Genomic DNA, 24,654 nt, shown 5'->3' with positions numbered 1-24,654 from the left:
AGGCTCACTGTAGGGCCAAGGAATGGGAATTGGCTAGTGGTTCTATCACCAGTTGAATGGAGGAATCACATGGGATAGATGCCGCCTATGGGAGTCTAGGCAGCCCCGGGGAGCCATGGACTAGATGCACACATTGTAAAATGGCTAGATTTCCAGAACAGTGTGGAGTCAGAAAAGTAGATAGAAGGAAATTTGCTATGTAACACCATTTGTGTAACAATTATGCACATGAAACAACACTGTGTATAAAGAAACCCACATGTTTAAAGACATACATTGAACAGAAGATGAGAGTGGGTATTTTGGAAGAAAGAGAAAATATAAAAAGAGAGGGCTTTGTGTTGACTGAGGATGACAATGTGACAAGCACTGAGAAGCATGGCTAACTAGACTTTGTGCATCCAACCCTCAAGAAAAGAAGGAAAAAAATGATTGGGAGAGTGAAGACGAATTGCTCCTGAGTCAATCAGTGGTTCAGCCAAGCTCAGCCCTGAGGTGGGCTGGCTTTACTTAATAGAGAACGTGGAGGCCCTAGTGAGGGCAAATGTTCTCTTAGAAAGGGTCACCCTTTCTTCTTTTCTCCCACCACCCACCTTTCCGTCCAGCCCATTATTATTAATAATAATTATTATTTACCTTATCACAGCTCTTATTTTCTAATTGTTAAACCACTGTCATGAAGCACTAAGCAGCAACGTCAGCATTTGGTTGAAGAGACTGGCAGGAAAAGACCACACTACTCTGTTCTGCAACATGCATGATTGTCTTCTCTCTTGGATTTTTGACCTTGGTTTTGGCCTTGAAAACCAAGGTCAAAAATGCTGAGCACGCAGGTTCCATTTCATCTGTTTTTCGCTTCCATTCACTAAGTACTTACTATGTCCAAGATATTTGGCATATGGCTGCCTTACCTAAATCATCTCATTTAACTTGTACTGAAAACTCAGTGATATCTGTTCCCATTCTCTAGATGACTAAAGGTTAGAGAAGTTGTGTATCTTTTCACATGACAGTTGAACTTAACCTTCCAGGGGAGTATCACCCCAATTGGGACTACCATGAATCATCAAATCAAAGGATATATATATATATATATATTTTTTACCATATTGGAAGGGAATTTTAAGAATAGTCAGACTTTGGTTGGCATCCAAGTGGAAAGAAATGAATCAATTCTGTCCTCACTGATTGCCTGTAACATCTAACCATTCTTGTATTTGGGATTGAGAACATATTCAAAGAACTTAAATATTCCTTCGAAGCATGGGGCCACATTTAGGTAACACCCATTTCATCTATGTTCTGTTGGAAATCCATGTCACTGTGGAAACTGAACGACAGAAGAGGCAGGTCGCTTCACGTTTGCTACTGTTGTTGATAATGCTTTCGTGTCTGTGGATATCAACTGCATGATTGCTTGGTTTCCACCCAAGAGTTACCTGTTCATAAATTACTTTCATATTTCATAGGCTACAGTCTGTAAATATCTAACTGATGAGCACCTGTATATCAGCCCAGTAAGAAACTATGCATATAAATGGCTCAAGTAAAAATATCCAATTTAGAAGCACTGTCAGCACAGGGGAGAATTTTCTAATGCAGTCAAGGGGTATAGCATTACTTCTACAGAAATGTAGCTTTTAAAGAAGGTCACTAGTATTGCCACCCCAGTGTCTTCACTTCTAAGTCTAAACCTTTCATGATGCATATATTACCTGCTTCCTAATTGGAAATTCAAGAAAGCAGTCTTCATCATAAAATAAATTACGTCGAGGGATATGCAGTAATCTCTCGACTTAATTTAGCACTTTGAAATAAATAATATATCCGTGACTCACAGTGTTGAATTCAATTCTATGTCTTTCCTCAGTGGTCCTTTCCCTCCCTCACCTTCCTTCTTTTTTTTCTTTTTTTTAAAATTGCCCTTTTCTTCATTATGCTGCTTCTGGTTACACACACATACACGTACAACACAAATGCATTCTCCCTGGCTAACTTTTACCTTTATGACTTTTATGCAACAGTCACATTCTTCTAGAAAAGAGAAATTATTGCTATTTGCCCTCCAGGATCCAACTAGGAGATCTCTGTCTGTCTATCATCAATCTATCTATCTATCTCTGTGCCAATTAAAAAAAATATCCAATTTATGAAAAGGGCTGGCAAATCTTCAGCTTGCAGATAAGCATTCATTCAGAAGTGTTGAACTCATAAAACTGTTTCCAAACTCAAGATTCACTTTGTTTTTTTTCCTCTGACTAGTAGTATTTCTTCTGCCTAGCCAGTGTCATAGCGATGAAAAACGGAATTTTGACAACTAATATACCATACATTGGAAGCAAGCATGAAAAAACCTCTTAGAAACATTGGACTTTTTGCTTCTGAGTGTCCATAATGAAAATATTGGAGTTCCATCTAGACCAGCAGTGTCTGTGGTTCTCAAAATGCCAGTATAGGAAACTTTGCTGAAGTTACATAAAAGAAAAAGAATGCCAACACAAGGTGCTGACATCCCTGATGATTTGCCAGACATTACTCCCAGAAACTTAGACCAAGACTTTCTACAGGGAAGAAGAAACTGGTATGCTTTATGTAATAGGTGCCACGACTGGGACCACCCACCTCTGAAAGGTAGAAAGGTGTTGGGAATCTCATTGTCTTCTTTTCACAGCTATTTCTTACAGTGGTCAGCACCTTCCCATAGAGTTATAGGTAGCCTGTCACTCAGAAAAGCCCCGCAGTGAAATCTCACTGGAGACTTTCTTCCCTCTGAGCTTGGGTAAATTATTACCTAGAAGTCCAGAAATTGTCCAGACATTTTCACAAAGGCTTTCTCAGACCTGCTTTTCAAGAAACTTTTCCTGAACTCAGCAACTCAGACCTATCACTTAACTGCTGGCGGAAACTATCTAAACCCAGATTATACTAAGTCCTTTAGGATAGTTGTAGTTTCTTCCCCTGCCCCCTACCCGGCCCCAGGCAGCACTATGTCTAGTGACATACTGTGTTAGCCAAGAACAAAGCGCCAGGCACATCATTTACATTATGACACTGGAATCTCTGCTGACACCACCAAATACAAAAATGACAAGTCATTCAAGCTGCTTTGTTACTGGAGCATGCACAAGCTCCCATGACCCAGCACCCTCAACGTTTTGATTGATGGTTTAAAAAAAGCTGTTAAATTACACACACAATATGATGTCTGTCCTTAAAACAAAACTGGAGGCATTTTATAGCTAAACAATTTTATTGGCTTTTTGTGAAATAAAAAACACACAAGAAACCACCATGGTTAAAGGCCATAATCAGCATCAACCAAATGAACCAGCCACTTGGTTACAGCAGCTGATAACAACACTAGTGGATATTATTGCTTATACCCCAAGTTCATTTATACATCCATTACATTTTGGCAAGATTACAATCAAATGGGAGCTTTGGTTGTAAAAATTCAACTATGACTACTCATTGAAAACTCAACTTCTACCATTTTATGATGGGATACATGTCAATTCTTCTGCATCTTGACATTTATCCTCTCCTGTCTCCTTTCTCCTTCCATTAATAAGATGTACAAGCCTATTGAAAAAAATTAAGGTGGATGCATTTGTAACTATCCTTCCTCTGCTGCCTCCTCTTTTGTCATGACAAGGTGCTGCATTTCTGGGCCTCTCCCAAGATCTTCTATCTGGTGTGTTTCCACTGCCAGTAATAATAAATGCCCATCTGTAATCTAGATAGATTTGCAAATGCATATGGCTGTCAACATTGGGGTTTGGACTTAACTGTCTCATTTCCATCTTCTGAAAAGCTAGAAGAAAAAATAAAAATAAAAACAAAATCAACAGCCCTTGGCATTGGTAACTTGACCTCCCAACAGAATGAGCCCCATCCCCTGCCACATAACATCCCATGGCAGGTGTGGAGCTGTGGCCTTGAAATGCTCTCTGTGTGTGTATGTGTGCTGTAACATTTTACTTTGCAGAGAAGCAATGACTGACTGCCTCACAAAAGCTCCCCTGCTCTCACACTTTCTAGTTTAACACTGAAAACTCAGAATGAGAAAGAGTCAGAACTAACTCACAATAGCACCATTTCCTAGACTCTTGGAATGAGATTCCTTTCCGTGTAGGAGAACGCAGGCGCCCAGCCTCCAGCTGTGTGCTTTCACAGGCTCCCAATGCATTTCAGCAGAAGTGGGAGGTCTGCCTTAGCCTACTTCTGCAGAAACATGAATTTTCCCTGGGAAGAGTTAAAAATATGGGTCTTACAAAGTGAAGTTGGCCACAGGTGAGAAGCCTGAGGAAGCCTGTTTCTGGTGGTGAGATGTGACAAGCCTGTAGATGGCAGGAGGGAGTCCAGGGACCTTTTCCCTTGCCCATCTCAATTCAAGTCAGTGAAGAATCTGCATGCAGAAGCATGGCAAGTTCAAGGAATACTGAGAGACGTAAACCCTAATACAGCAATCGGAACACCAGCGCACTAATGGTATCTTACGTATTCAGGTCCACCAGTGAGTTTGCCCTGGATAATGCTGGGATTTAATAAGCCCTTCTAATGATTATAAAGATTATCCTCTTGCAACTAGACATTGGAAACAACAGAATATTTGATATCACTATATTTTACATGGCACATATAACCATATAATTACCAGCACTTAACACGGCAAATATTGTAAATACACATTCTTGGAGTTGACTTTGTAATTACACCGATGTTATTCAACAGAACAAAGATTAAACACTCTCTAATTTGCACTTTGGGGGATTTCAGTCCCCTCCTTCCCTTCACAACAAAAGGATAACCCTCTAATTACGTAATAATGCTCGGTGGTCATGTGGGCAAAGAGAATCACAGGGTGACTTCATAGTCAATTGTGGCCTGTAAAATAAAGTAATACACAGTATTTTCATTTCAACAAAATACAAGAGACCATATAAAAATATTTTCCAATTTGGAATCAGAAACATGAAAGCTGGATTTTTTTTCTTTGTATAAAAAGAAACAAAATAACAGACTGAAGTTTATTAAGCCTCCTAACAAACAAAACATACGTATCAGTTTAAGGAATGCAGTGAGAGTCAGCTTCCCTTTTTGTCCAGGCTCATTGATGGTGAGCTTGTGCTTTGATCCTAACAAAGATAAATGCACAAAAGTGGAGGAAGGTCAGTGTCTGAAACCTGAACTATGTCGTATCTCTAATAAGACGAATTTTACAGTAGTGCTTTGAAAAGTGGTGGATCAGATTACTGATTTTTTTTTTCTCTTCCTCTTCAGGCCACTGCTGGAGATGAATTCCAGAAGCACCACTTTCGTCTCGAGTGATGCTTATTTAGTGCAATATCTTCCTTCTCTCGTTCCCTTTTCACACGCTGGTAGTGATCTTCTTCCTTCAGGTACCACACGGGGGGCCAGCGGTGCCGCTCGAAGTATTCCTGGTTGTCTGGTGAAGGAAAGAATCAGACCATAAGACCTGCAGCTCATTGACGCTTTTTACGTGCTAGGCCTTGAGCTTAAAGCTTCTCGAATATTCTCTCAAAAACGTGATGTGGCAGGGACTGTGATTAGGATCATTTGCAAAAAGTGACACTGTTTTGAGAGGAAGAATCTCTTGCCTGTAGTCATGCGGCTGGGCACAGAGAACCTGAACCCAGGACCGCCTGATTTGAGAGTCTAAGCCTGCTCCTAAGCTTGCCTCCCTAAACAAGGGGAAGCCCACCACCTCTGCGCTCTCTGCAACAGGGCACCATGGACTCCAGCCCAGCCAACTCCCCTCAGCATCAAGTTCTTCAAAGAGAATTCCCAGCCTTCTATTCTTTATGTCATCTCACATGAATATGTGACCACCAGCTAGTCTCAAGGAATTATCCGTGAGCTGCCTGCTGACTGTGTTCCTTTCCAGGGACATAGAAGGTAAAAGCTTCCATGAGAGGTGAGGAGAGCTGGATGAATGGGGGCTTCGCACAGTCTCACCTGCAGATTTTGATTTGATTTCCTTGCGGAACTTGGAGCATACACTGTTGTAGTTGGTGCAGATGTGGTGCAAACACCAGGCGGCCAACTGGTGGGCATTGTGAAACTGCAGAAAAGTGAGCAAAAGGAGGGTAAGACTCTATTTTCTAAAAAGGTGCTACAAAGAAATTGGGGAAGCCATCGTAAGGGTGAAAATAAATGAAGGGCTTATATAACTAATTTGGTAAACCTCTTGTTTTGACCTCAATGTTTTGACTTTGGCCATGGCTCTGATGCCAGCCAATGTAGTGCTGGGCACACCCCTCCCTTTCCCACTGTCCTAGGTGCACCAAAAATAATTGCTGTATCAAATCACGAGCTTAAAGTATGCTTTGCCCTCTCACCCTCCCCTGCCACCTGGCCCTCTAGTGCTAAGCAACCGTGGCCTCTGGAAGACATCAGCCCACAGCAGAAAGCAGCGATGTCATCTCTGTTTAAGGAAGCCTCGGCAATGGAATACTTCGTGTCGCATGTCAGGGCTCAGCTTGCTGGGGCCAAGATCCGAAAGAGGAGACTGCAGAATGTGTGACTGTCCTATACCTGTCCTTTGGTTACATAAGGAGAGCAGGCAGTATGGGCAGGGTGGAGAGATCCAGATACTTCACCCTTCCTTTCTAAGCAATGCTCAGGAACGTGGCAGCGAGGTAGCTATGATTGAAAAATATGAGATGCTCAAAAATCAACTGTCAACTCCCCCATTCCCTCTCCAGACCTGGCGGGCCTGCCGTGATCCCTCACTCTTTCCGTCTGTGCCCTTCTCTGACACCCCTTTCTGTTGTCTGTCGCTCTTGATGTTTCTTTGGTCGGGTGGAACCTTAGAACCTACAGCACGCTTCCTCTGCAGCCCTGTATCTCCACTGTGAGGCCAAAAGCCAGAGATCTCAGAAACCCACTCGAGAGACTCACTGAAAATCACAACCCAAACATCAGAGACAGTTTTAGCTGGTGCTTCCAACTTCTCTTGCTGTTAGATTTCTCTCTGAAAACAAGACTAGGGCAGTGTTCTGACGGGTGGGCTTGTTCCAGCTTGAAAGAGCCAATTGTGTGCATCTCTTTCCTACTTTGAGTTTAGTGACTTCATATGTTATAATCAGCCATGATGGGAGTATTTATATAATAGAAATTGGCAAATGTAACAGATTAGGGTCCCACTTGCCCCCAAGCTGACTGTTAAACACTTACCAGCACATCACTGGGTTAGGGTCTAATGGACGAGCTAAGACATGAGAGAATCCATCCTAAGCTCGTCCTGCCAAGGCTTGTCAGGGCTTAGCAATAATCATATTATTTCCTTGTAGTGGGTATGTGTGGGGGTAAGGTGGGAACACAGTGCAACAAACAGACACAGACACAACTGCAAATCATTCCCCCAAGTGAGTGGTCCCGATATGAAATTCCGCATCATTACATTTTTCTCTAGGAGGAATACTTGCTGGAGCGAGTACAAGTTATAAACCATCCCCCAGAACTGTTTCAAAAGACCCCAAATTCCAAGTGTGGACAACCAGTTCTGATGGGGGCTTGCTGATTCGATTGCATTCGATGTCTACTCTCAGTTTCACTGTAATCCCTAATTGGATTTTAATAATTTGTATTTGTGTCTGTTTCCTTTACTTGCCTATGATTGCCCTGGGGCAGAGGATCTACCATTTATATGTACACGTCCTTTGCCTAGGGCAGTGCCTGGTATTTGGGGAGAAAAACAACAAATATTTGCTGAATGCTAAGTCAAAATGAATTGGTCGCTGTAAAGTTCAATTCCGCCTTTTCCCCCTTTTGCACCTGAGTCATCTCCTTTGGCCACAGTAGGAAGGGCCTGAGCAGCACCTGCTAGATGCCACCTCCTCTCCCTAAAACCACCTCCTTTCCCTTGATTGAGAAATATTGATTTAAATGGACTGACCTAAGACTTAGTAAGCCATTGTCTTAACGGAAAGAGGGAGCACAGGAAGCCAAACCTAACAGGCTGAAGAAAAGACGGAGGCATTTATTCTTAGTTCCCTCAGAGTGTAAATTCATTGTTAATCAGCCTATGCCAGGGACTAGAAAATTCTGCAGATGTGCCTGGCATTCTAAGAGGGCTTACACTCTTCAGTGCTCGCTCTTGAACATTCTCTCCCACTTGATTCTCAAAATAATCTGTAAGGTTGGTAGGATGCAAACTGTCATCCCGTTTCCTGTGGATGAGGAAAGTGAGGCAGAGTTTAGCTTGTGCTTTGAGGAAGTTACTCCATGGTGAAGCTGAAGCTGAATCTTGGACCTTCTCTGGAAGAAGAGGGCAAGTCTGTATTGGGATTATGTTATTACAATCTGAATATTAGCAACTACTGACTTTAGAAAACTCCAGGACAGCTGTAGTGAGATGTTCATTAACAGAGGGTCATTACAGGGCTTCACAGAATTCTAGAAACTGTCTGTGCTTGGCCAAATACATGGCCAAGAATTCAAAGAAGGAGGAGAGACAAAACCTCCCCCAAGTGGTTCTCCCACATGCGAAGCTGGTGCCTTAGGCGACAATGGGACTGGTGTGGGGACCGTGTTGTTTATTCAAATGAAGCCCAGCAGGCTGAATGGTACATGAAAGGTAAAACTCTCAGATCTTCTTGGTGTTCACAGGGGGCCTCTGTGACTCAGTGGTGACATCTTTATTTAGACAGATGCAACAATGGAATGTTTTATCAGCATTAAATGAACTGATTGAACACACTTAAAAGGTGAAGAGCAAACTGATACAAACCTGAGCCAATTCCAAGTAAGAGAGCACTTCTCCGTCAATGCCCACACCACTCATTGCGGCCTTGGTCAACTCCTGAACGGCATGCTGTTCTGGGGAAGAAAAAGGGGGTCGGAGAATGTTAAACCACGCCCTGCAAGCCAGGAAGCTTGCCTGGAGGGTTGGTCTGGGGGCACTTAAGAAGGGAGGAAATGTGGGACACAGCTCTGGGCAGCCATCTGAATTAAATCCAGAAGCTGCTCTGATGTGTGGTCTTTCACTACTTGGGGTTCTGGTGCCACCCACTTCACCCACACCTCTGGGGACTCGTTCATGGCTCTAAAATAGTCAGAATCCTCCAGACCTGCAATGTTCTGTGCAGGATGGTAACTCCTGGCCACACGAGACTATTTAAACTTAAATTATTTACAATGAAATGAAATTAAAAGTTCAGCTCCTCATTCACACTAGCCACAGTAAGTGCTCAACAGCCACATGTGGCCACCGTTTGGACCATCCAGATATGAAATGTTTCCATCACTGCAGAAGGTTCTACTGGATGGAGTGGCTCTAAACACTCTAGCACCTTCCTAGAGTCCTCTAGACTTTAGACACGCTCCTGTTTGACAGTTTCCCCACTCACATCACCACAATCCTTAATACCCCTGACAGTGAAGAGGTTGAATGACACAGGAATGAGTCTATTTGAGGAATTAAAAATGTGATTGCGTACGTCTGTCTCAACAGCTACAGATGGTGACGTACTGTTCAGCCTCTTGGATTCTAAAGACTGGGGAGACCCGCAGTCCGAAGTAACAAAAATGCAGGAGGGAGAGCCATTTCTGCTTGGGAGCTTGAGTCCAGGGCTTCCAAGCTGAATTTACATTGTGGCCTGAAGCTAAGACATCTCTTGCCTTTGTAAAGGCTGTTGCCTGCCTCTGAGACTGACGTGTGAGGGTACAGCCTTGGCTCAGCATTTCTAGGTCTTTGACATTGATGTCATCCGTAGCATTGCATTTGTTTCTCTAATCCAGCACATTGTCTAAATCATGCTTACTTTCTGCTCCAGCTCTGCATGCTTACTGGTCAGTATGCCTATATCTGGTCAATATAGTATCGGGAATGGAATGATTTCTTTGGCACAAACCTCCTCACCTGGATTGAACTATTTGGAACTAAACTGCCCAGAGAAGTCATCTGGGCTTTGTCGTTTTAAGTAACTGCAACATTTCCTGACATTTATTTAACACGGGCTCACAAAGCATCGTCACTAGAAACTGATTTTTAAACACTATTTAAACACCATTTAGAAACTGATTTTCTAAACACTCTACACTAGACAGTACAAAGCAAATACTAGAAAGGATTAAAGGAATCATCTTGGGAAGCTGTATATTAAATAATCGTAACAGTAACAACAGCATTTAATAACTAAACTAATTGTTCATAGAAGTCTAGAGTTCACACAAAAAGCTTTATTTGGGTCAGTTAAAAAAAAAAACTTTTATGGAGAAATCAATCCCATGTTTTCATTGCCAGACTTAACATTTAAGCAAAAATGGTACTAGTCTGAGATTGATCACAAACCTTGTTGGGCAGATTTGGCTCCAAATTACTTTTGACAATTTCAAAAATAAAATAAAAATTTATCCTCAGGACTAATGTCATAAAACCTGTGGATAGTTAGATGGCTTGGAACCCATGTTTCTGAAGAAAGTAATTGCCCACTGAAGCCTCCAGCGTCAGCATTTAAAAAATCTAGCGCCCTCTTTTGGATCTATTAGGTATATTGGTTAAAAACAGTTTTTAAAAATAAATCTAATATTGATGCCTCAACTCGCTTTTTCTATCCAACTGGGGAGGAAGTAGGACAAAGAGAGGACTTTGATCTCCAGGTGGTTGTGTGTAGTAGAAGCCTAGAGGACAGAGAAAATAATCTTTTTTTTTTTTTTTCTTTTTTGAGACGGAGTTTCGCTCTCCTTGCCCAGGCTGGAGTGCAATGGCGCAATCTTGGCTCACCGCAACCTCTGCCTCCTGGTTTCAAGCGATTCTCCTGCCTCAGCCTCCCGAGTAGCTGGGATTACAGGCATGTGCCACTACGCGTGGCTAATTTTGTATTTTTTTTAGTAGAGACGGGGTTTCTCCATGTTGGTCAGGCTGGTCTCAAACTCCCGACCTCAGGTGATCCGCCCGCCTCGGCCTCCCAAAGTGCTGGGATACAGGTGTGAGCCACCGTGCCCGGCCTATCCTTTATTTTTTCTAAAGACATTGCCAGAAAATCAAGTGCAGATAGGACCGGTTGGTTTGTTCATACACTCATCTTCATTCATTCAATTGTTCAACAAATATTTATCGAAAGCTAATATGCTCAGGCATTCAGAAGAAAGGCCAGTGAACAAGACAGGCACTGTTTATTTCTGCTTTGATGGTTAATAGGAATCAACTAAACAGTGATAAACACCCAGCTTGCGACTTAACACCTCTGGTGTAAAGTGAATGAGGCTGAAGATCTGAATTCCAGCGACAGCCATTTAAGTGCATATATCCCATACAGGCCTGCTTCAGCTTCCCAACTGAACAAATCTAGAAATGATACATAAGATTTTGTGAAGTTAAGCCAAGTTTCCCTTTTTTCTCTTTCTCCCAAAATGAACTTGACAATGTCAGAACATTTTCTAAAATAGCTTTAAGAAAACCACTTACATAATGCTTACTATGTGCCAGACGCTGTTCTAAGGACTTTATATTTTAACTCATTTAATCTTCAAAACAGCTCTATGGCTGAATAATATTAGCCCCATTTTAAAGAGCGAGAAAGCTGAGACACAGAGCGAAGGTTACAGGACAAAGTCACCTCGTCTGTAAATGGTGGAATCAGGGTTTGATCTTAGGCAATCTGGCTCTGTCATCTGTTTTCCTAAACAGTGCATCTACCGCCTTCTTAAAGACTGTGTCTGTGCAGTTATTACGGAGATAATGTTGACAAAATAGTATTATTTCAAACTCTGGGGTGCACAAATGACTCAGCATGCATAGGGCGTGTGCCTCAAGGGCAGGGGTCATGCATTACTCACCTTCATAGCTGTATCACCTAACAGGGTCCACCACAGAGTGGGTGCTTAAGGAGTATTTGTTGAATTGAATTGGGCTGTCTGATGCAATTTGATTAGTTCATATCATTCTACACAAGACAGTCCTATTTTGTGTGATAAAAAATCAACTTTTCTTCTCTGTAGACATATTTTTATTTAAATGTGATTTTGGATAAATATGACAGACAGTGCATGGCCCTGAGTCATCAGCCTTACCTGCAAGTGCAACCAAGTGTGGCAGGCAAAATCTGTTTGCCAAGGCAATTAATTCCAGCGGGTCCAGATCCAAGTTAGGAGACAACTGCTTGGTATAGAGATAATCCAATACTGCTTGCATTGATATCTTGTTTATGTTCGGGAGATACACCTGAAATGTTATACAAAAAGCTAAATTCTGCTGCAGAAAGCAGGGAGTGGGCACACTTCCAGGCTATGCTGCTTGTAAATATCCTGTGTGACTTGATATTGGCGAGTGTTGGACACCTGCTTTGAGGCTGTGCATAGGAATCCTTCTGTATTCATGACTTTAAACATAATGGTTTGATTTGTAGATGACAAAAGAGTGGAGCTGCCTGACACAGCCTGATGTGGAATTTTTAAACGACTCTTTGGACTTATAAATCAGACAAATGGGCTGGAAATGTATGATAACATTAGGGGCCCTCATGCCAAGCACCTTGTAATACTCTATTGTGGGGAAAGAAATCTCCTAGCAACACGACAGGTGTTGGGGGGAGCTGCAAACCACACTGTTGCTGACACGATGGAGCCTAGCTCTCCAAGATGTCAAAACAGAGGATGAGGCTGAGCAACCACCCTAGCTGCCACAGTGACCAGCTTGATTTCGACATTCTGTCAGTATATGCACAATATATTGCAATGTACTACATAACGTATACACTTCATTATTTTTTCCTACAACCACATGGATTCCGAACTACTGGAACATTATCAGTTATCAGTAGATTCAGAGAATCCAAAGGAGTCCTTGCTTAGGACTTCCAGGGGAGTATGACTGGGTACAGGTGAACTGTCCCCTGTAGGATTCCCACAGTCTCTTTCATGAGTGCCTGTAGTTGTCCATATAAATGCATGCTAGAGCTTGCTAGAGAGCCAGGCACTGCCTGGGAGGTGGAGAGCTGGAGAGGTAGGCATGGATTAATGGAGATGTACACTGTGTAGCAGCTAGTCTTTATTTTAGGTCTCTAACTCCATGAGACAGGCCCTGGAGTAGTTCAGAACTGTATCACTTGGATTACTGGAATACCGACAATTACAAATATTAATCGTAATTGAAGGCATCCTATGAACCAGGCACTGCGCTAAGCTTTCCACACACATTCTTTAATTGGACGCTTATATCTGCCCTAGAGAGTAGAGACTTACTTTTGCCATTCTATAGAAAAGGAAACGGAAGTTCAAGGAGGTTCGTTTAAATCTTGTGTCCAAGGTCACAGAGCTAGGAAGTGGTGACTGGGATTTAAACCCAGGGAGTATGACGCGAAAGTTTATGTTCAGAATTGCTGTGCGGTGCTGGAAACGTTTAATGCCACAGAAGCACAGGTTTGAGTTACAACAATAAAGCATCATAATTTACTAATGGTTTGTAAGAATTCTACTTCAAAAGGATGAACAATTATGAACTTCTTTTTCTTTCTTTTTTATTTTATTCATTTTTTGAGACAGGGTCTAACTCTGTTGCCCAGGCTGGACAGCAGTGGCTTGATGATAGCCTGGGCCTGGGCTCAAGCTATCCTCCTACCTCCACCTCCCTAGTAGCTGGGACTACAGGCAGTACCACCATGCCCGGCTAATTTATTTTATTAATTCTTTTTTTGTAGAGATGGCGGGCTTGCTATGTTGCCCAGGCTGGTCTCAAACTCCTGGCCTCAAGTTATCTTCCTGCCTTGGCTTCCCAAAGTGCTGGGATTACAGGCATGAGCCACTGTGTCTGGCCAGTTATGAACTTCTTAATTCTCATACTTAATAAACCTCTATACAACATGTAAAGATATATATCTATATATTATATATGATTACATCTTTATAACATGGTTACATCTATATATTTTATATGATCGCACCTCTCCATACACATGCACGTGCACACACACACACAGGCACACACACATACTCAGGCGCACACACACACAGTCAGGCACACCCACACACTCAGGCACACACACACACAGGCGCACACACACACACTCTCAGGCATATACACACAGTCAGGCACACACACTCAGACACACACACACAGTGTCAGGCACACACACACACACACTCAGGCACACACAGGCACAGAGCCAGACCTCTATATCTGTGGGTTCCACATCTGTGGATTCAACCAACTGTAGATCAAAAATATTTGAAAAAAAGGCATGACTGCCTCTGTTCTGAACATGTACAGACTTTTTTCTTGTCATTATTTCCTAAACAATACAGTGTAACAACTACTTACACAGCATGTGCATTGTATTAGGTATTAGAAACACTCTACAGATAATTTAAAGTATAAAGGAGGATGTGCACAGATCTATGCAAATACATTGCCATTTTATGTGAGGAACTTGAGCATTCATGGATTTTGGTGTCTGAGTGGGCGGGTCGGGGGGTGGTCCTGGAACCAATCCCTCACAGATACTGAGGGATGACTGTGTGTCTGTGTGTCTGTGTGTCTGTGTGTGTGTGTGAGACAGAGAGAGAGAGAGAGAGAGAAACAGTGAGAGAGAGAAAGAGTGTATTATGTATGTATGTATAATGGCTCTACATTCTACAGGGTGCTTATGGCTTATGCATTCTGGCAGTGTGGCTCCAGAACTGTTCTAAGCTATAGAAACCTTCTTTGTTATTCTCCTATGCAGCCATTAGCCACCTCAGAGAGCGAATATCCTTTCAGATAGGTAGACCTGTCCCTTAACATATCACAGGGAAGGTTTAGAAAAGTTCCTAGAAATATTAAGGAATTTATCCCCCACTTTCATGGTTGGTGAAAACAACAATTATGGTTCCATAAATGAGTTACATAAGTCATTACCATAAATGATTTGATAAGCATGATCATTTCAGGTTTCCAGCACAACCTCTACAACAAATAGAACTCAATGAGTTGAAACTATTACTGGGATTATTTTAAAATAAAGTAGCTGTTGGGCTTGCTAGATCATCTGCAATATACAGATGTTGGAATGTTATTCTTCCCTTTAACCAGCTGTATCCACATATGAATAATTATTCAACTAAATCTAGCACCAGTTACACCATGTGTATGCTCGCATACATATATGTTTACATACACGTGCATTTATCTTACACAAATAATGGATTTATTTACAGATATTCAAACAAATTTGTTTCTGTGTGTAGGAACACGTAACATTTCATTTCTTTGATGAAATAATGTTTGGATTAGCGATATGGTTTGGCTGTGTCCGCACTCAAATCTCATCTTGAATTATGGCTCCCATAATTCCCACGTGTTGTGGGAGGGACCTGATGGGAGATAATTGAATCATGGAGGCGGTTCCCCAGACTGTTCTAGTGGTAGGGAATGAGTCTCACGAGATCTGATGGTTTTATAAGGGGTTTCCCCTTTCACTTGGCTCTCACTGTCTCTCTTGCCTGCTGCCATGTAAGATGTGCCTTTTGTCTTCCACCATGATTGTGAGGCCTCCCCAGCCACGTGGAACTGTGAGTCCATTAAACCTTTTTCTTTATAAATTACCCTGTCTCTGGTATGTCTTTATCAGTAGTGTGAAGATGGACTAATACAATTAGTATAGTTTTTTAGACAGTTGAAGGTTGAGTTGTGAAACTTTAAAATTTGAATCATTTTAATAGTGAAAGTACTCACATTTTACAAAGTGCTAAGTGCTCTAAGATGTTAGTAATTGTTAATATACAAAGTCCCAGAGCTTCCTGTTAACACCTGCTCTCTCAGAGATGGGGATGTCTGGTGCTTCTGAAAACAATGCCTCTAGTGATAGTGCAAGAGCCTGGGGCAGGCCCAGGGATATATCACTAAAGTGCTGCGTGACCTTTGATAAATCACTCACCCTCTCTCACCCTCAGTCTCGTCATCTGTTACATGGGAGGAATTTGGAATAGATGCTGTTAAAAGTTTTTTCTTCACAGAAACTCTGGGTTTTGAAGATCTTCAGATTACCTTAGCATTTTTTGGCAAGAGTGTGTTCTAAGTCATGGCTTAAAGAAGAAATAGCAAAATGAACATCCTAAATAAAAAGAAACTATTTCTGGCTGCAGCAGATGACAGATTCGAGTAAGCAACCCTGCCCAGATACCCTCAATGCCCTCGAAGTGTTCCGATGTTTGTAATCACCTATGACCTGCTATCTTCTTTTAGCGGAATATAATGTAAACATTTTTTGAAGTGATGGCTCTATTTGGCAAATAACGTTAGAGACCCTTAGAAAAAAAAATCAAATTAGAATAAACTCAGAACACTTTTGGAGCATGCATTTTTTCCCCCTCATGGCTGATTTTTAAAAAAAGCCTGTTTCTGTGATTTCAACATTTATAATTAACTGCATGACAACAGAAAGACCTTTATTTATAGCACTTTAAAAATAGTATAAGCAAAGCTTCATAAATAATGGAATAAAAAAAATTTGCATCCTACCTGCTGGATATAGTTTTTTTTTTTTTCTTAAAAAAAAAAAAGAGTTATCAAAGAGAATATAATGCTACCCTAAACAATGTTCTATCTTGCAGTTTAGTTGGTTTAAAATTTTAATTGTGAAGATTAGCTGAGACTATTAGGCTTATAATTAGAGACAGTCTCATAGAGAATGAGAAAGTATCCTAGATCCAAAGCATTGCTTACTACAACCCAGGCATGCATTTTTAATGAACCACTTGCTGAGTACCTCTAGGGAGAGAATTATGCTTACTGCTACATTAAAAGTAATGAGAAAAAATATAAGTAAGATACAATGTTTTCCTGAATATTAAATGACAAAAAAGTTAAATTAAAATCAATGGACATAGGCATATTTCATTCTTTTCTGGATATGCACATTAATTCTATTAATTCTCCAAAAAAGGCTGAGTCTCATGGTGGGGGGCAGGAGGGTGGCAGGCATCAGATTTTCAGATTTTCTCAAGATAACAGAAAGTTAAAAGTTGGCCTACAAAGGCCAAATCCCAAGTGTGAACATGGACCTATGTTAATCATGGAGCATTAATTGAGTGCCTTTCCCCTACGACTATAACCACCTGAATTGTACTTTCCTACTTTCGAAAGGGGACTGGCGGCTTTTTAACTTAGAGCTTTCCAGGGCAAATACCTTTAACCCCATATGGAAAGAATTTAACAAGAAAACTCTAGCTTAATAGTCGCTAACATTTATTGAACATTTGTATGTTCTAGGCATCAAATTCAATGCTTTACACATGTCCTCTCGTGCCTTCTCTGCCCTTTAACGAAGGTTCTCTTGTTATCCCCATTTTACAGATGAAGAAACAGGTTTAGAGTGAGCCACTTGCCCAAGGTCAGGCTAAGACTATATTATAGTTTGCACAGGAAATAAAGTGAAGGGACGGGAAGGAGTGAGAATGTCAACAGCTCATTGCATTTTCAATACACTGGCTAAAGGAATTGTGGCACAGGTCTTCAGTGGCTTGGTTCCATGGTCTTTATCTTTTGAGCTGGTTTGAATCTATACAAACCTATTAGCCTCGACTCCAGTTCTAAGTGGTGAGGGACCTCGTCTCTCCAGCAGGGTGTGCTAAACAGGTGGCCTCCTCCAGGAGAGGCTATCAAACAACCATATACATGTGCATTCACATTTGCTGCCAAGTTTTTGTTTTGGTCACCTCTACTGCACATTTTAATCTGGAGACGATTACAGTCCATTCTTGGAAGGGATAAAGGAGATTAGCATTCGTGAGGTCAGCTCTGACAGTGTCCCTTTGTGCCTGCGTTCCTGACCTCGATCAACTTCTCCCTGCTCTGTGAATAGCAGGTCCTCGGCTGCACAATCAGCACACACTTCAGTGAGCTGGACAAAGAAGGGGAGCAAGCCTCCTAGCTCTTTATCTCCAGAGATTGCTGAAGTCAGTGAAATACCAACTGGATGAGGTTTTACAAATTGGTGGCTACCCTAACTTTTTCCTGGACACAAGAGGGAAAGAATATCATCACTACCAACAACATCAGAATAAGTCCAGCGGCAGCTACCATTTATTTAATGCTTCTGAAGTGCTTTGCAAGTAATGACTCTTACACCCCACAACCACAGTATGGGTTATAACTGTTTTCCAGATGGGAAGTCTAGAGCCAAGAAAGGTTAAGTCACTTGCCCAAGTCACTTGCAAGTGGAGGAGTTGCAATTTGAGTCCCACAGTCCTGTAACTGTGCAGATTCCATGTACTGCAGTTGTCTTAGTAATGATGCTCCAAAACACCTTTGACCCAAGCTCAGGAGACATTTTCATTAGTCACAGGTGAGAGTCTCCTGGTTTAGAAAGGTTATTAGACACTGTAAGAGGCCATCAGGATAACTCTAATATTTTCTCCCTGAAAAGCAGATAGCCCTTTGCTAGGGGCGGGGTGGGGGGCGGTTGGTTTAGGAGCAGCTGCAGTTTGTTCTGGATGCACGAGAGTGGCCTAGTAATCTTAGCCCCTGCTATCCAAGGCTTGTGATTCTAGGATTCTGTTTCCCTACTTGGGGATGCAAATGCAGACTCCTGGGTCACAATGGGAGTGCTCGAATTCCTTGTGCTACTGCCTCATTTGAAAAGTTAGCTATTGTTTTCTGCATTTCTTTGAAAAATCTGGAAAGACGCTGAGACAAGCAAAACAAGCCTCTTAGGACAATAAACTACATGGCTGTACCCATGTTTTTATTTTTACTTTTTAAAAAAGGATGTTAAAAATACTTGCAAAACTCCACAAAAATGCTTGCTCACTCCTAAAGTTAGAAGTGCTTGAATTGAATTTTTTTTCTTTTCCAACAGTTTTTAAAAAGACAAAGAGGACGTACTCCCATGTTAATTGTAGCACTATTCACAATAGCCAAGATGCAGAGTCCGCCCGTGTCCATCAGTGGATGGTTGGATAATAAAATGTGGCACATATACACAATGGGATACTATACAGCCCTAAAAAAGGAAAATTCTGTCATTCAAGACAACATGGGTGAACCTAAAGGACATTATGTTATGTGAAATAAGCCAGGTTTAGAGAGACAAATATCACAGCATCTCACTTATATATGGAATCTAAAAATGTTGAACTCCAAAGTAGAGAGTAGAATAGTGATAACCAGAGGCTGGGATTAGCAAGTGGATGGGGAAAGGAAAGCCATCTGTCAAATATATGAAGTTTCAGTTAGAAAGGAGGAATAAGTTCTGGTGTATTTTTTTTTTTTGTCTTTTGTTTTTTTGAGACACGGTCTCACTCTGTCTCCTGGGGTGGAGTACAGTGGCACAATCATAGCTCACTGTAGCTTTGAACTCCTGGGCTCAAGTGTTCTTCTCACTTCAGTCTCCCGAGGACCTAGGACCACAGTTGCATATAGTCTAATGCACCTATAATTTTTTTGTGGTGTTCTGTTGCACAGTATGGTGAGTATGGTGAACAATAAGGTACTGGATATATTTCAAAATAGCTAAAAGAGGATTTTAAATGTTCTCATCACAAAGAAATGGTAAACATCTGAGGTGATGGATAGGCTAATTAGCCCGATTTGATCATTCCACAACATATGTATATTGAAACATCGGGTACCCCGTAACTACGTACAATTATTATTTGTCAGTTAAAAGTAAAACAACAAGAAAGAAAAAGACATAGGGTCTCCAAGATGTTGTTTGCTCTGCTCTAAGCATATCCCTCTTCTAGAGATAGAGCCAGTGGCTGACAAGTGATGCAGCTAATTTCACTAGACCTAAGTACCTTGAGAGGTGTGTTCAGGGGAGTAAATGTTCGCTCCATTACTGTTGCCCGAAACTTAACAAACCCTCACACCCCCTCAACACAGGCAAAGTCAGGGCAGAGCCTTAGATAGTATTGTAGCTCATGGTAACCTGAAGGACAATCTAGAGCATCCCTCAGCTTGCAGATGAGGAGGTTGAGGCACAAGATTGTGGCTTCTTAAGGTCCCCTGTCTGGTTAGGGGCACAGCTAAGCCCAGGACTTAGGTGGCTGACCAACTCTTTTCACTTTCTGAACTACTGGGAGACATGCTCCTCTTGTACTTGGTTTTGATAGTACCATGCCTGGTGACATTTGCAAGAGGTACAGCTGATCTTGTTTTCATGGATGAGGACGGCTCTGAGGATGAAAAGATATATGGCATGTAAAGCACCCAGGTGCCCCCACGCAAGTGACCGATAAACAATAACTCCTCAAAACTGCAGAGCTAAGAGAAAGGTGACCAAACACTCAAGCACTGCTAAGGAGCTATTTCATGGAGCCAGTTTAAGGATGAAAGTCATCTGGCTATTTACCCACTTTATATAAATACACAGGCGCACGCATATTCATAAAGACGCCACTAGGCTTTAGGAAGGCACGTACCTCACTGTTGGCACTTTCCACAAATGACCCGCCGAACATAGCTGCCATCCACTCACAGCTACAGATCAGCAGCGGCTTGTGGGCACTGATGGCTCCATCGTCCAATTTAAATGTCACGTCTGCCAAGGAATTGAGGAAATACAGCCATGAGCCAACTTTGCTGAGAGCTTCAACCAAGGTTTCTGCTCCGATATCCACTGACCTGCGTCTCTCTCACTCTCTTGCATGTCTTTACTTGCTGATTTTATGTCAATCCCCATCTTTGGGCTTTGGCACACCCAGCTCCCACCTAAGGGAGCATGCTGCATTTAACATCATCACACATAAAGTCACGGCACAAACTCTCTGAACCAGAAAGTAACAGAAAGGAGGGAATATTTTTTCCTCCTTACTATGCAAAACTTCAAGCATATAAAACAGTGGAACAAACTATGATGACCACTCATTTATCCCTTGTTAACATTTCGGCATGTTTGTTTTAGGTATATTTTTAATTTACACCATTTTACTTATTAATACTCAATTAAACCTTACATTTACAATATGCTCTACTTGTATGCTATACTGAAACGTAACCGAATTACTGTTTTCTTAAGAGATGTCGGGGGGTCTGGTTATGATGTCGAGGCTAGATTTAAACTGCCGGGTTCCAGTAATCCTTCTGTCTCAGTCTCTGAAGTAGCTGGGACTATGGGCAAATTAGTCACCATGCCCGGCTATATGTGTATTTTTGTATAATTCTATATATGTGTATAGCCTTTTTTTTTTTTTTAACAGATAGCATGGCACTTCACTCCTAACTACCTTATCACAAGTTTTCCCAAAATAACAACAGTCTCCTAAATAACCATACCATGATTACACCTAAGAAAATTAAAAATAATTCCCTACTATCATCCACTATATAGTTCATATTCAAATTTCTCCAATTATCTCTAAATTGTATTTCATAGCTTTTTTTTTTGTAAAAAAATATAACAGAATCCAACTGAGACTCCCACATTGTATTTGATTATTATGCCTCTCCAGTAAGGTGGGGGTGATTTAATCAGCTCTACCTAAGGCTCACTTTTAAGTTACTGTAGGTTTGTAACATATTCTCTTCATTGATTTTCAAGACTACTTCTGTACCACACCACAATGGCCAGTGTTTGAAGTAAATACTACTTATAGTCTTCAGGAACCACTTACTAAATGTGTAGTGCCCTGGCAGGGATTATAAAAGATAAAGACAAAGGTAGAGGTATCCATATAAATAGAAGTCAGGAAGTCAACATTTTACAATGAAATTACACACACCCACACACCCGCCCAGAGGACAATTTCAGAACAAAAATAGTCCAAGTGTAAGACAGTGCAAACATGGGTCAATAACCCATATTGGATGCGGGCCACCAGTGGGCTTACCAATTATGAAAGGGTGCTGCGGGCAGCATATGGCATAGTTATCAAAGGCATAGGAGGTGCAAGAAAACTACAGAAGTGCAAGGCCAAGGAGCATGAGGACAGAAAAGGAGAGGGGATGGAAACAGATGAGGCACCCCTTGTAGGAAGGTGGAGGGCCACCAAAATTGCCTCAAGGACTTTAGTGGCCTCAGAACTTGAGCTCACTGATTTTTGTCAAGGGTCAGTGCTGAAGGGTCAATGGAGAATAGAATTGGTCAGAGAATAGATACTGAAGGGGAATTGTATGCAACAAGCCCACTGGAGATAGACTCGGGGTCCCTGATCCACTCTTGAGGAGCAGCATGGTACCACGGTGGTTTATGGAACAGGTTTTGATACCCACAAAAGCATAGGTTCAAATCCTGGCTCTACCATTTATTGCTGGTGTGACCATGGGCAGATTAGCTAACCTCTCTGTCCCTTGGTTTCCCCATCTACAAAATGGAGACAATCACATTTAACCTTTAAGTCTGATGAGGATGAAAGAAGTTAATGACTGTAGCTTAGAAAGTTACATGGGAAAAAATAACTACTTATAAATGTTAGCTATGGTTCTTCTTTCTCCTGCTCATGTCTGGCTAATGTCCAGTGAAATACAATCAAAGGTATTAACGGCTCTGCCCTGCAGCCCACTCACCTGAGAACGTCCCCTTGCTGAGACACTCTTTTATCCGATTGGCTTTCCTGACGTGAAAGGCTTTCGTAATCTCCTGGTTCATGAAGGCTTCCTTGTTCATGATGTTTTCCACCATCATCCTCAAATCGAACATCTCTAGGACCTCTGCGATCTGAGCCAGGCCCACCAAATCCTTTTCCTTTTCATCCAGTTGTCCTGTATAAAGAAACTGGAGCAGGGTCCGAAAAGGGCCTGGCTGGACCGAGGCGTCCATCCTGACTACAGTCACAGGGCCCACCCGCTTTGAAATGGGGTTGACTTGCATTTCCCTGTGCATGCCAATGAACCCCTTACTCCAGTCGGCCAACGTCTGTGTCTCAGGGACTGCACCCTCGGCTTCCAGCCCCAGAGCCTCCACTAGGCTCTTGTTTGAGGACTTCCACTGCTCGGCCTGAGGTGTCCTAGGCGCGCCCTCCTCCCTTTCCTCCTCTGGGTCGACACTCAATATCTGCTCCTGGAAATCTCTGCTCTGCTTCTCTTTCTCACAAGCTCCTTCACTCCAATTTGGGGATTCTTCACATTCCATTAAAAACAGATCATAAAATTTGGAAGAAGAGGTAGCAAGGTAAATTCGATGTGCAAAGATGTGTTCCTGGTCCTGAAGGATGAACAGAACATCGGCACACAGAGGATTGTCCAGTAAACAGGCAGCTTCACTTGTCCCCATGGAAGGACACTCTGGAATTTTGATGACCGGTGGAGGGGCTTTTGGAGGTAGGAAGGGTGCCTGAAGTAAAGGTTTCTGGACTTTCTTTAAGTGGGATTTCCAGAATTGCAGGTGCCTGCGGGAAATCAGCGCTGCTCGGATTGCATTGTCAAACACATCCTTGATCCCAAACTGGTCAAACACGCTTGTTTCATAGTATGGTATGCCAAGTTCCTTCGCTACCTCTCGGCCTTTTTCTGGGGGCAAAATATCCCCTCTCTTTATGGGCCTGAAATAGAACATTTTAAAAATTATAATCAGCGTTATTTTAGGAAAAAAATAGTAACCAGGGCCTATCTAAGCACCTAATGGAACTATACACTGAAAACTCTAGTCAGGCTTTTAGTCTCTGGAAAAATCCGCCACCATCTCAAGTCTTTCAACTGGAGCTATGATTGCAGGAGTTATGATTGCAGGAAAAAATAATGCTTTCAAATATTTCAGAGTTTCAATGCACATAATTTGTGAAGCTTATCCATAAATATTCCATGTTTTTATGTTATTATAAATGGCATTGTTTTTAAACTTTATTTTCCAATTGTTCATTTCTTAGTTTATACAAATACAATTGATTTTTGTGTATTGACCTTTTATCCTGTTATTTTGCTAAATTAATATGTTAATTCTGATAGCTTTTTTTGTAGATTCCTTAGAACTTTTCATTTACATGACCATGTGCCTAAATAGGGAGAGTTTTACTTCTTTAAAAAACTGCTCTCAGCAGTAACCACAGTAACTGAAGTATCATCCCTTTACTAGCTATTTAATCTTGGGTAAGTTACTTAACCTCATTAAACATAAGTTTTTCCAACTGTAAAACAGGAATAATAATAATAATGAGTAATCATATCTTGAAGAACTATTGAAAGGTTTACATTATTAGCATGACTATGCTAAGCATAGTATTTGGTCCACAGTAAGTGCCTGATAAATGTTAGCTGTTATCATCATTATCACTATTCTCTTCATCACCTTCATCTTTATCAACAGCATCTTATGCTTGAATTTTACTTTATAACTTTAAAATGCATTCATATACATTTTTCATTTGAGCCTCACAATAGCCCTGTGAGGTATTATTTCTGTTCTACATTCTGAGGAAACTGAGGCAGAAAGGTTAAAGGGTTTGTCCGAGGTCACATTTGCAGGCTGCTGAGAGACCTCTATTAAGCAATTAGAGTCAAGACTTTCCCACTCCTAATCTCTGCTGCATTTTGGGAATTCTCTTTCAAACCCTCCTCTTCTTTTTTCCTCCAATCCCTTCTTCAAGCCGTCATCATCTTTTGCTTAGACTGGTGTATCAGCCCCTTAACTAATCTTTCTTCACACCCACTCCCCACATTTTGGTCCAAAGTCCTCACTGTTGCAAGAAAAGTCCTTACATAAAACAGCTATGACTTGGTAGCAGTTCTGTTTTAACTTCCTCTGATTTCACAAAGCCCCTGGAATAAAGTCCGTACCC

General features: G+C 41.6%; 1 protein-coding gene across 3 annotated transcripts in view; it reads right to left on the bottom strand.

Annotated features, from left to right (window-relative positions):
* Positions 1–3,231: 3,231 nt before the first annotated feature.
* Positions 3,232–24,654, bottom strand: part of RHOBTB1 (Rho-related BTB domain containing 1) — a 132,844-nt gene continuing 111,421 nt past the window's right edge. For all 3 annotated transcript variants that reach the window (XM_011988315.1, XM_011988316.1, XM_011988318.1), the window contains 6 exons: positions 22,448–23,421; positions 20,365–20,483; positions 12,040–12,190; positions 8,756–8,844; positions 5,980–6,085; positions 3,232–5,449 (listed from right to left, as the gene is read on the bottom strand). In XM_011988315.1, the coding sequence (XP_011843705.1) occupies positions 5,280–5,449; positions 5,980–6,085; positions 8,756–8,844; positions 12,040–12,190; positions 20,365–20,483; positions 22,448–23,421 (1,609 nt within the window). In that variant the 3' untranslated portion in view covers positions 3,232–5,279. The remainder of the gene's footprint in view (positions 5,450–5,979; positions 6,086–8,755; positions 8,845–12,039; positions 12,191–20,364; positions 20,484–22,447; positions 23,422–24,654) is intronic.

Source organism: Mandrillus leucophaeus, unplaced genomic scaffold (assembly GCF_000951045.1).
Source record: "Mandrillus leucophaeus isolate KB7577 unplaced genomic scaffold, Mleu.le_1.0 Scaffold327, whole genome shotgun sequence".
NCBI classification, from domain to species: domain Eukaryota; kingdom Metazoa; phylum Chordata; class Mammalia; order Primates; family Cercopithecidae; genus Mandrillus; species Mandrillus leucophaeus.
Note: the sequence above shows the minus strand (reverse complement) of the source record. Positions and strands in the feature narration are given on the sequence as shown.